The sequence below is a fragment of the Lepidochelys olivacea genome (genome assembly GCF_965140295.1).
Source record: "Lepidochelys olivacea isolate rLepOli2 genome assembly, chromosome: 3".
NCBI lineage: Eukaryota > Metazoa > Chordata > Testudines > Cheloniidae > Lepidochelys > Lepidochelys olivacea.
In genome coordinates, this window is record NC_140413.1 from 188,639,974 (window position 1) to 188,653,760 (window position 13,787).

The 13,787-nt window shown below is 38.6% G+C and overlaps 1 protein-coding gene across 1 annotated transcript in view; it reads right to left on the reverse strand.

Annotated features, from left to right (window-relative positions):
• The window catches only part of LOC311518094 (uncharacterized protein), a 111,946-nt gene that overhangs the window by 79,490 nt on the left and 18,669 nt on the right, over positions 1 to 13,787 (reverse strand). The window contains exon 4 of the mRNA XM_084623545.1: positions 9,181 to 9,265. Coding sequence (XP_084479671.1) covers positions 9,181 to 9,265 — 85 coding nt within the window. The remainder of the gene's footprint in view (positions 1 to 9,180; positions 9,266 to 13,787) is intronic.

The following is a 13,787-nucleotide window of genomic DNA, read 5'->3' on the forward strand; positions in this document are numbered from 1 at the left end:
AGTCTATCTGAGCACCTCACAATCTTTAATGCATTTACTTTCACAGCACTCCTATAAGGTAGGGCAGGCCTATTATTCCCATTTTACAGAGTGGGAACTGACACACGGAAAGACTGACAGACTTGCTTAAGGATACATACAAAGTCTGAGGCAAATCAGGGAATCGAACCCAGGTTTCCTGCGTCCCTACACATCTTATCTACCTTACTCTTTATATGCATTGGGCTTGTTCCAAAATCCATTGAAGAGCACGCCCACAGTGCACATTTATTTCCTGCAGTGAATTTCTTTACCTCGGGTACTCCATAACTTCATGTCACTTTATATTATATTTTCCCAGCTAAGCTATCAAATTGTTTAACATAAAACATGTAGATATTTGAATACCCAGTATTGATAAATGATAAGTGACATTAATGCTAACCACTAGTCTATTTTTAAAAATTATCACCAGTTCATTGAAAGGTATTTTGTGAGAGTGGCACAAAATCCTTTAAGAACCGGGTGAAAATTTCAATCTTTCTGCTAGAAGACTGCCTCAGTAAATTTGTTTGCAGTGGTAATCTTTTCAGCACTGCCATTAATAAAAACAAAAACAAAAAAATTAAAAATGTCACTTTCATACAACAGCAACGAATGTGGAGTTTTAATCACTTATTACAAGTTGAAGGTGATTTGAAAGTGAGACAGCTCAAAGTGGAGAATTTATCGTGTTTATGAATAGAAGGAAGAGGAAGGGAGAAATGCTACACTTTGCTAACACAGGTATTCCCTTTAGCATTTGCAATCTGTGGAATCCTCAAGACATCTGGAAAGTCAACCAATTTTTGAGCTCCTAAATCTAGCAAAAAGAAGAACTGAATGTAACAAAGACTGAATGCAAAGACATTCCAAAAAAAGAAAAAAAAGAAAGAAAGAAAATAGCCTTCTAGAGCTCTATTTACAAGCATTAGGGGATCCCCCCCCCCCAACTCCTATTATAACAAAGTGCTTTTTCATAGAACCACAAGCATGTTTCTGGGAAAACATGAAAGACTCATTCTGATTGACAATTATTTGAGATTCATTATCAGAAGTTTTCATAGTACATGGCAGTAGGTTTTTAAATAGCATCATAGACTCATGCTTAGTGACTCCAGGAAATAATCCAATTTGTTTTTCCAAATGGCTATATAGTAATTGGCCATGGAATATATTTCTTTTGTCAGTGGATGTCATAGTTCATCTCATTTATCCACTGGTTATGTTCCTGAGGTAAAAATATAAATATTGACATGCTGGAGATAGGATAGCTGTAAGTGCCAAATGGACAAAAGCTAATTGACATTAATAAAAACATCTGTGTCATCTTCCGAGTGTTGAGAGAGAGATTATAAAAAGAACAGAAACAAAACCACACACTCTTCTGCATCTACACTCCAGAAGAAAACATGCCCCTTCTAGCAGTGCATGTCCAAGGAGTCTCAGCAGGCAATGGACTCTCCCTGTAACTCTGGGCTAATCATACACACTAACCCTTTTCAGAGTAGCAGCCGCGTTAGTCTGTATCCGCAAAAAGAACAGGAGGACTTGTGGCACCTTAGAGACTAACAAATTTATTTGAGTGAGCTATAGCTCATGAAAGCTTATGCTCAAATAAATTTGTTAGTCTCTAAGTTGCCACAAGTACTCCTGTTCTTTTTACCCACACTTTTAAAATCCCGTGTAAACCTGGAAACAGTGTGATCAGATTTAAAAAGCATGCTGGGAAGTCTGTGAAGAAGCCCCACAGGTTTTTCACATCTGCCAAGTTTGACTTTTACAGTGAATTAATGTACAAATTGGTAAAAAAATATTTCTAGCAATTTCAGGCACGGGATCATGACAATTCCTGCTACACACACCTGACGATGGTGCTCTTTTCGCCAAACCAAAATTAGCTCTATAAATTCTCTTGACTTGTCTTGTACTGTTATTCTATTAAAAAGAATTGGATGTGTTCATTAGAATCAAAGATAAACTTACCTAAGCTCTGGCAAATTTTGTAAACTACATACAGCTAGAGACAGACCAAAACCAGAACTATTCATCTGAACCATCCCAACCTATGGATGGTTGTTCCCAATGGAATCAGGATCTGAACCATATTTTGGCTTTGCAAAACAAACAAAAACAATCAATTTAGGCCAACAAAATTTAAAGACTCCAAACCATCCCCAAGTTACACTCATCTATGGATACAGGTAGATAGAGAGAGACTGCAAATTGAGAAAGGAAGATTTTAAACTTTCTATTGGCTTTTTAAAAAAATAATTTAAAAATTAAGTTCCATGTGAAAAGTGGGTGAAAAACTCTATGATATCAGACTAGTACTGTTTTATATCCACATTGCACAGGTGTAGATGACTACCTAAGGTATAAGGCTGTGGAGAATCGGGTCCTTAAAGTTCGCTACTGTTTCCACGCTCCCCACTGTATTTTCCACTGAATGCATCCGATGAAGTGAGCTGTAGCTCATGAAAGCTTATGCTCAAATAAATTTGTTAGTCTCTAAGGTGCCACAAGTCCTCCTTTTCTTTTTCCATGCTATGTATTTATTTCAGTCTAATCCTCTCACCTTTGTGTGTGTTGATAATGGTGTACATAGGATTTCAAAGCATTTCAGAGTTCAGACTAGGTCTGGCACAGAGAAATGTTTCATCGTAGAAGCTTTGATCACAAAAACATATGACGCTTCAGATGAAGCACTGCTACCAGATAAATAACTACAGTAATGTGAAAGCTGTATACACTACAGCAGATTTTGTAGTTTCATTACCTTTAATTTTTCCTGACTTCAACTTAGAAACGCAAGTTGGGGCAGTTTTGCCTTTTCAAATGTATGGCCGTAAGTGAAGCTCTGTGGTGGTCCTAAAACTGCAGAACCCAACTCATTATGGTATTTATATGCAACTAGTTGCCTTGAATTGGGAGAACTAGGAGCTAGCTTGTGACCAGGCAAACTACAATCAAGGGGTCAGGCTGTGTAATTAGTTATATTGAGACAGCGTGAGCAGGGAATGCTGTGAAACTTTCAGTTCCTCTTTCAACGTGGTTGTGTTCAATGATGGAAGTTTTTGGTGCAAGCTTGGAGAGTATGCCATTCCTCAGAGGATGTGTAGCAGCTCCTCCTTTTCTCTCTAAAAGTCCCTGGTTCAATCCCTGATGTGTCAGCCAAGATAATAGCCATCATGCTTGTAAGTTAAGGGAAAAGCAGTTTTCCTTTTAAGGCGAAATGGGAATCAGAACAAACACAAATAAGCTAAAACTAGTAGTCAGCAAGGAAATGATTGGCTCCATCTGGTCTGAAGTAGATGATGCAATGGGTACCTTGTAATCACAGGTATGAGAATGGGCTTTGGGAGAATAAAGAGCTGTATTCCATTTAACAGCAGTGCGTATAACATGGAACATACTCCACTCGGTTTTGTTGTTGTTGTTAGGATGTTTCCTGTTCAAATGGTATTTACTACAGAATGCCACTCTCCTGGGAGGAGTACATATCAGCTCTGAAGTTGATCAGAAACTGGGGAAAGTATTTCAAAACAATGAACAGTTTTCCTGTTTGTTTTTCCTAGCTTGTAAATGTCATCAACATTTCAAATTTTGAAAAATGTTGAACAGCTCTCTCCAAAGCTTAGTTACAAAGGAGCAAAAGACACATGGACATGTTCCTGATCTTATTGCAACCAAGGGTGGAACATCAGTGGATGCACGGTTGAATCCTGTATGATTAAATCTTACATCCCCCTCTCTTTGAGAGCTCCTCTAGAACTCTGTGGTTCAGGATGTCTTTGTGGGAGGGAGGGTAAGTGTTCTGAGAAAAGGCACCTGGCCTCCCTTTGTTTGATATAGAAAGGTACCAACCTAGTCTCCCCCATTTCTCTGAACAACTTTAACAGGGCATATGATGCCTCTGTAGGCATTAATTAACTCTTATTAATTTAAAATCACCACTCTACTAATAGCAGAGTGGATTACTCCCCTTGTGGGCTAGCCAGGTACTGTACTACAGCAGTTTATACACATACACACATGCACACACACCAGTCAAACCCCATATTTATGGATTGCAAACACAGTGTGCCAGCCCTACGATATCTCATGACTCTCCTTACCACCACTTTGCCCCCTTTTCTCAACATTTTTTTTCATTTTTCAGCCAGCACCAGAGAGAAATGAGGTCTGGTGCATCTCCCCTGTGCCTTGCTGGTAATTCAGGCACTGGCAACAGTGTATCAATGCAAGTTCTTGAGTGCCCTAAGATTTCATTAGTCTCTTTCCCATTTTTGTTTAATTTTCAACCATTTGCTTGTTTTTAGCTTCATATGCCTTAGCCTTAAAATCTAATCCTGGGTGAAAAAGTAAATGAGAAAGCAGTGTCATTTACTTGGTATTAATTGCTTGGAGACTGACCATTTCCCATTATGATTTCTTAGCATGAAATGCACAGTACACCATGGCTGTATGTGTACATTTTCTCCAGTGTTCATTCAGCATAAATTACTACTTAGCCATGTGGTACTGCTCTAGTAAAAGCCATCATACCTTGTACCCTTCTATTGCCTTGTGAATCTGTTAGGTGAAACAAGCATGTGGACCCAATTAGAGCTTATTACAGTCCTAGTGTTTGGAGGATAATGCTGCCACTTGGCAGCACTTTAAATGATGAGGACAGAGTTGGAGAGTATTATAATTGGTTATAAAAAATTAAGGTGCACCATCTCTTAGGAAAGCATTTGCAACAGATACAGTAATGCAGGATGTAAGGTAGAGACAGCAAACAGAGAGGGAAAATGAATGGATAAGCAGTGTAATTTGTGAATATTTTACCATGTATTGCACAAACAGCTGCACTTATAGATGAGCATTGCTGTTAGTATGCATTAAGCTTGCTAGCAAATATATATTACAAATGATCTATTTACATAGCTTTTGATGGCTATTCAGATTTAAATATGGTTGTTAACCATACAGTCTGTCCAAGATTAATGTCCAAGGCTGGATTAAATGTAGGTGAAGGCTCATTTGTGTCCCTTAATTCTATTCAGTCTGAGTTTCGACACCATTTCAAAAGAATTTGGTTCCAAATGAGTAAGAAGTCCTATTCTATTAAAAGTTATCATTATTGTTCGGGGAAAAACTCATTTGTACCATTAAAAATGGAAGTATACTTTAAAAATAAATGTCACCTATCCTATATATTGTCATCATTGCTAAATAATGACTCAAAGAGACTTGTATTCAGTTTCCTAATATTCATGAGGTCTGATTTAATGAGATAATTAATTCAGAGGAGCATGATCCATGACTAGATTCTCATAGCCTGATACTATTTTTTTCCTTGTTCAAATGACACTGGAAATGAAGCGTTCATCATTTCAGCTTTGTCAATGGAGGAGCTTATATTAGGGCTTGATCCATTAATCCTGACTCAGACAAGTAGTTCCACTGACTTCAGGTAAGATGCTGACTTCAGTGAGAAAATGGACATTATAAATGAACCATTCAGATTCAAGCTTGCCAGCTACGGAGCTGGAATCAGGGGGCATATTCCAGTCAACACTTTCTAACACACATAGACTCAGTCACATTAGGTAAGTAGTTGACTTCAGTGTGAATATTCATGTGCTTAAGGATTGCAGAAACTGTCCTTTAGTTATCAATTTGTGCCCCAGTCCCACATACAGGTATCCTAGAGTGGACCCTTAAACACACATGAAGTCTCATTAGTGTATAGAATCATAGAAGATTAGGTTTGGAAGAGACCTCAGGAGGTCATCTAGTCCAACCCCCTGCTCAAAGCAGGACCAACCCCAACTAAATCATCCCAGACAGGGCTTTATCAAGCCGGGCCTTAAAAATCTCTAAGGATGGAGATTCCACCACCTCCCTAGGTAACGTATTCCAGTGCTTAACTACCCTCCTCATGAAATAGTGTTTCCTAATATCCAACCTAGACCTCCCCCACTGAAACTTTAGACCATTGCTCCTTGTTCTGTCATCTGCCACCACTGAGAACAGTCAAGCTCCATCCTCTGTTCACAGATTAGATTCTTAAATCTGATAAACTCTTTCAGAATTGTACCCTATAGAAATTAATACCACAACTAACTGACATTCATTCATACTGACTTCATTCAATGAAGTGATCTGTAGCTCACGAAAGCTTATGCTCAAATAAATTTGTTAGTTTCTAAAACAAGGGGGAGGGATAGCTCAGTGGTTTGAGCATTAGGCTGCTAAACCCAGGGTTGTAAGTTCAATCTGTGAAGGGGCCATTTAGGATCTGGGGCAAAAATTGGGGATTGGTCCTCCTTTGACAGGGGGTTGGACGAGATGACCTCCTGAGGTCCCTTCCAACCCTGATATTCTAAGTATTCCTTTTCTTTTTGCAAATACAGACTAACACAGCTGCTACTCTGAAACCTGTCATTTATGTTTTAGCCATTTACAAACTTTATATTAGGACTCCTCACAACAACCCTTTGAAATAGTTTAGTGAGTAGGCGTTATAGTTGACATTGCACTCAATTTCTGTGTTTTTGCACTGTGAGAACTGGGCAGTCAGTGAGAGTCATTATGGCTCAGAAAAATGTGTATGCTCTTCTGAATTGCTTGCTTGACTGAAAAGTTAGAGCAAAAATGTTTGATAGTCTAAAGACAACAGTGCTCTCTCATGTTTCATAACAAACTACTTTGCATTGTGAGGTTGTAAACTTTTCTTTAAAAAAAAAACAGAAGTAGTAAAATATGCTTCAGGGATTTTTCAAACAATTTCATGCTTTCTTACTAATTAGAAGCTTGATTTAGTGGCATTTAATTTCAGATAATTATTTCCACAATAGCAAAAAGTAGGCACCTGCAATGTTATATTTAAATAGAAGAATGCTGGTCAACTTAACTTCATGATGTCATGGAATCTAGTTAGCAGAAGTAGTCCTGGCATTTTTGATGTTCTATTCTTTTTCCAAATATAACTTAGTGACAGATTTGTTTGTTTATTTTTTTTTAAATAGCGCTTTGGAAACAAACAGACAACCCCCCACCTCTATTCTTGGAATTTTTCAGTGGTTCCAAAATTACCACCAGCGCCTCCCCTCCAATTTTTGGTGTAGGGTACTATGTTCTCCTGTGTATGTTATTCCACTTGATCTCTGCAAGGTTCTACTCAAAGTTTCTCTGGTATTCTTCCCTCCTGGATATGGGCAGCATTCCAGTGTTTGTCTCCAATGGAAGAAGCTCCAGGTTCTACCTGATTGGAGTCATGCTGCTAAGGACTTCCTTGTGTGTGGTGAGGAACTGGGGAGGAGTCATTACATGAGATGGAGGAAAAAGCCACACAGATTACTACAGAGTCAGAGTCAATCTGAACTGGAATCCAGAGTAGAGGGTGGGCCTGGTTCTGCTACCAGCCACTGAGGAAGTGGCACCATAGGGGCAGTGAATGGGAAGACTGCCTAAGATTGCTAGTAAGGAAGGACTTTGATAACCTGGAAAGGGGAAAAAACACATAGTGAGCTGGCTGAAGGGCTAAGTCATGAAGAGAGAACACAGTGAGTCTCACAGAGAGAGAGAGACACACAGAGAGAGAGAGAGAGAGGCTAATCCTTAGAAAGGCCAGGAGGGACACCACCTACCATAAATGGACTCCATGCCAAGACCCCAACCATGAATGGGGCACCATTTTACTATACAAGACAGACAAAGGGTGGGAGGGATAGAGGCAGAGAGAGGGGAAGTGACTCACACAAAATACACAGCAGGTCACTGGCCAACAGAGGAAGCCCTATTCACTGGAGCATGCTGTCTCTCCATATGTCCATGATGTGATATGTGCTGAAATGTGTAATGGCAAAAACAACAGCCCTACTAATTGCATTTTATGAGCATTTTCTTAGGGCATTGTGGTTCACTACTCTGTCAGCAACTCCTATCAGTCCTGACAAACTCACTGTACCTAACACACTGGTGTCATGGTATTTATCTATAAAGATCACCTTGTAAGACATTAAATGAAAGTTGTTAATACACTCTGGTCATTTATCATTGTGAATTGTAGGTATTAAGCCCATATAAGAAATTATGGATAGTTACATGTCTTTAAAATCTGCAACCAAAGGGGGAAAACAGGTTTTTCTTCCAGACAGGAGGAAAGATAGATATCTCCCCAACTCTAATGTAAATTAAACATTGTGAAATCAACACAAAGGAGGTCCCATTTGCATGTAATTCAACAGAAAAAGCCAGGTTGACTTAGGAATGTAAAATTAGCATGAACGAGCAAGATGACCTGGGATCAAAACAATGCATTTTGGAGAAATATAAGGTGAAGCAAAAAGGCATTTGGGGACCCTTTTCACTGAGGAACACTCCTGGCAGAGAAGACTGACTCATGGAAAATCTGGAGGCTGATATAACTGAAAATCAGCAAGCTCTGCAGAGGGTGAGAAAACTGTTTTAGCCAAAGGATTGTAGCATGTTATGTTTTAGTCACTAGAAATTGTGTTATACTTTTATTTAACTATTTCTGTATCTATTATCTTTGCTTAGTATCTCTTAAATCTCTGGACTTTATTAATAAACCTATTCTTGTTTAATATAGCAGCACTGAGATGAATTTATAATAAAAGCAAAGCGTGCTTCCCCTGCTAAGCCAACAGGTTGGTGTGTATCCTGTCTCAGTGGAGACTTGGTCATTTCTGTGAGTGCCCAGTGACAGGGACTGGATAGCACAAGGGAACACTTTTCAAGGGGGTTTGGGAACTGAAGTGCACCAGATGTTACAGACAAGGCAAAGTAAGGGCTGTCAGGGTCATAAGGCATTTGTTGGGCTAGCCAACAGACTGGAGTGTCAGGGAGCTGACACACAGATTAGCAGTATCAAATCTCTTTCTTGTTGAGGCAGAGAGGTAACAAGGTTACTCACAGTTATGGACACCCTGATAAAATGTCACAGGTATGTGGACACTTCAAGCTGGAGTTGTAAACTATAGCTGGAAGAGACATACCCACTCTAGCTCTGATCAAGCTAATGCATATCCTCCTATGGAACTGTGGTACAGTAAAACATGGGCTGTCCTTTTAAATGGAAAAGCTTTCCTAAGAGGTCCATACACAAGAGAAGCACTAAAGAACATAAGTATTTAGAAATTTGCTCACCGTTTGTAGCATATTCAGAGGAGGAAGGCTCCCCAGCCAGCAAGTCAGAATCTTTAGCCAGGTTCTTTGAATATTCAATCTGATCCTGAATAAATAATGTGCAATGTAAGGTGTTAATATTTTATTGTAACTTTGCCTTAATAAAAAGTTAATTTAAGAAAGCAGTGTAGCTGTGTGAGTGGCTGGATGGCCTAGCCACCCCAAGTACATACCCATCCAAGATGTTAGGTACAGAGTTAAGGTGGCTAGCTCTTCCCCCCACTGCAGCTACATTCTATTTTTAGCATGCTAGATCAGTTGGAGCTAGTGTGGGTGTGTCTCCTTGAGCTGGAATGTAAACCTCCATCTCAAAGTGCAGACCTACCCTTAGGTGGAACAAGCAGTGGTGCATCTGACTGATTTCTCATGTTTGCTAGTTGTCTGCTAATTCGGTTGATCACTTAAGGCTTGGCCAGAAAAAGAAAGTTTCAGGAATTAACTTTTTTGGCCAAAGTGGCAGGGATTTGCACTTAGATGCAAGAGGCTGGTTTCAATTCTCACTGACAACTGATGGCTTCTACATGTATGTTGCTGTGGGTTTGTTACAGCTGCACATTTTATATTGTCAAATAGTTCTACAAATTCTGTATATCAGATCTGCAGCATCCTGGTGTTTCAATGTTATTTTACTGTTACCTGTGTTTTTTTATTCCCTGGTTTGCAGGGAAAATGAGAGCCTGTGGCAGATTACTTGTTCATAGTGTGTGCTTCTTCATTAAACCAGGTAATTGCAACTGGAAGTTGAAGCTAGACAAATTCAGACTGGAAATAAAGCATACATTTTTAACAGTGAGAGTAATTAATCACTGGCACAATCTACAAAGGGTCATGGTGGATTCTCTATCACTGACAATTTTTAAATCAAGACTAGGTGTTTTTCTAAAAGATCTGCTCCAAGAATTATTTTGGGGAATTTCTATGGTTTGTGTTGTACAGGTCAGCCTAGATGATCTCAACAGTGCCTTCCAGCCTTGGAATCTCTGGAAAAAAGAAAAAGAGGCAATGTTGTCTAGTGGACAGTGCAATGGACTGAGCAGCAGGAGACATTGGTTCTAATTCTGGCTGTGTCATTAATTTGTATGATCTTGCAGAAAAATCACCTGTTTCCTCTTTGTCTCTCTTGTCAATTTGGGCAGACACTGTCTTACTCTGCATTTGTAAAGCACCTGGCACCGTAACGCACATAATAATGTCAGACTAAATAACTCCTGTCTTCTTTCCGTACAGAATCCTGGATGGTGTACTATGGAAAAAAATCTTCATTTAGAACCAAAAAAAACAACCCACAAGGAAATACGAGACTACATCCTATCACAGCATGCTCTGTTTCCTATAACTATGGATGAAACACAAGCTTTTTTAATCATTAAAATCCTCTTAGCTAAAAAGTGAATTTCCAGCTTGGGCACTAAATTTGTGACAAGTCGAAGGGCCACCCATATGAAAAAAAAAAAAAAAAGCTATTCATAGGTCAGATTTTGTCATCCTTATGTACGTTGGATATTACCTTTCTCAGTGTTTAGTCCTACTGAAGTCAATGGGACTATTTGCAGAGTGAAGCACTACTGATTGTTAGTAAGGGTGCAGTGTCTGGCCCCCTTTTAATATGTATGTTATACTGGAATGGTTTCTGTTTAAAACATTCCTAATGAATGGATGTAAATTAAGACTGCTCAGGCTTATTATTGGTCTACTGTATGTGATTATTATAATATATGTATGTCATTTCCAGGGATCCTAGTTTTTCGTGATAAAAAACCCCCAAATTCTCCACAAAAATCTGTGTTTTTCTGAAATTAAAATGAAATGCAGAATTTTTGTTTCCCTAGCTACAATATATATAGGTATCAGTTGAACACAATGTTTTATTGATATTGTTACAATTTTTAAGCAAGATCGAAGCCTACCACTGCCATCAATCATTATAATAAATAGGACTGTTAAGCGACTAAAAAAAATTCATCGCAATTAATCACACTCAAATAATAATAGAATACCAATTATTTAAATATTTTTGGATGTTTTCTAGATTTTCAAATATATTGATTTCAGTTACAACATAGAATACAAAGTGTACAGTGGTCACTTTATATTTATTTTTTATTACAAGTATTTGCACTGTAAAAAAACAAAATAGTATTTTCCAATTCACCTAATACAAGTATTGTAGTGCAATCTCTTTGCCATGAAAGTTGAAATTACAAATGTATAATTATGTAAAAAAAACTGCATTCAAAAACAAAACAATATAAAATTTTAGAGCTGCAAGCCCACTCAGTCCTACTTCTTGTTCAGCCAATCGCTCAAACAAGTTTGTTTACATTTGCAGAAGATACTGCTGCCTGCTCCTTGTTTACAATATCACCTGAAAGTGAGAACAGGTGTTCTCATTGTTAGGGGGCTTATTCCTTCACCCACTTACTTCCCTGGTCCTTCTCGCATGAACAGAGAGCAACAATACCCGAAGTCCAAAGGTGCAAACAATTCGATGTCCCTGTTCCCATTCCTGCCCTTAGCCAAACATGATTCCAGTTTCCCCAGCCCCATTCCCTGTTCCCATTTCCCCTTTTAGCAAAACATGATTCCAATTTCCTTACCCACATTCCCTGTTCCCATTTCCCTCACCCGCATGCCCACCCCCACCCCTCTACTTCCTGATTGACGGCAGACTATATAGTAAAACTTGAGTTCTGCTTTGCTATACCTTAACCAATCATGTTCCTGAAATTTAACTTACCAATCCTAACATACTGTAACATGATTATGTACCCAATTATATCCCACCACCTTAATTAGTTTACACCCAGGAAAATTAATTATACAGCAGACAGAAACAATCACAGAACCAGACAGAGATTATACAGACAAACAACAGCAAAGTGGGAACTATAATGACAAAACAATACAGAAGTGAGGATTTCACATCCCAGCTATTGATAAGTGAGTTCTTGCCAGACAGGATGCTATCAAACTAAGTTTTCTTTTACATTTTCTAGGCACTTCCCTTTCTCTGGAGGTAATAGGCACTATCAGGACAGGATTGTATTCCTAACAGCCGAATAGCACCTTATTTCAATGTGACTAGTTTGGAATGTGAGGATGTGACCGTTCGCTTCCCAGCTTATGGCTGCCTCTGCTGCTTAGCCAAAGGCCTGAGCCTAAGCACAGGGCCTCAGACTGTCACAGTAAGAGAAGGCCCTTACACCGGCAGACATGATTTTGATTCTCTTTCTTTTGTACCTCTATAACTAGCCAAGTGATAGGAATACACCTAAATTCTTAGAGTATAGGCCTTTACAGACAGGCCTGAATATCTATATCCTAACACTCATGGCACTGTTGTAGCTGGCGTCCTAAGATATTTATGTGCCACATGCACTAAAGATTCATATGTCCCTTCATGCTTCAACCACCATTCCAGAGGACATGTGTCCATGCTGATAACAGGCTCTGCTCGATAACCATCCAAAGCAGTGCAGACTGATGCATGTTTATTTTCATTATCTGAGTCAGGTGCCACCAGCAGAAGGTTGATTTTCCTTTTTTGATGGTTCAGGTTCTGTAGTTTCCGCAACAAAGTGTTGCTCTTTTTAGACTTCTAAAAGCATGCTCCACACCTTGTCCCTCTCAGATTTTGGAAGGCACTTCAGATTCTTAAACCTTGGGTCGAGTAATGTAGCTATCTTTAGAAATCTCACATTGGTACCTTCTTTGCATTTTGCCAAATCTGCAGTGAAAGTGTTCTTAAAATGAACAACATGTGCTGGGTCATCATCCAAGACTGCTATAACACGAAATATATGGCAGAATATGGGTAAAACAGAGCAGGGGACATAGAATTCTCCCCCAGGGAGTTCAGTCACAAATTTAATTAACACATTATTTTCTTTAACAAGTGTCATCAGCATGGACGCATGTCCTCTGGAATGGTGGCCAAAGCATGAAGGGGCATACAAAAGTTTAGCATATCTGGTACATAAACACCTTGTAATACCAGCTACAAAAGTGCCATGCAAATGCCTGTTCTCACTTTCAGGTGACGTAAATAAAAAGAGGACAGCATTATCTCCTGTAAATGTAAAGAAACTTGTTTGTCTTAGTGATTGGCTGAACAAGAAGTAGGAGTGAGTGGACTTGTAGGCTCTGAAATTTTACATTGTTTTGTTTTTGAGTGAAGTTATGTAACAAAAAAATCTACATTTGTAAGTTGCACTTTTATGACAAAGAGATTGCACTACAAGAGGTGATTTGAAAAATACTGTTTCTTTTATCATTTTTACAGTGCAAATATTTGTAATGAAAATATGCACTTTGATTTCAATTATAACACAGAATACAGTATATATGAAAATGTAGAAAAACATCCAAAATGTTTAATACATTTCAATTGGTATTCTATTGTTTAACAGTGCGAGTTGATCATGTGAGTAATTGATCAGTAATTGACAGCCCTAATAATAAGATAGAATTCTAATTTGTATTTCTTACATATACCAAATTCTTCTGCCTGTATTCTATATTTTCAGAAAACTGATTTTTTTAAATGCACAAAAAATAAATTGAAAATT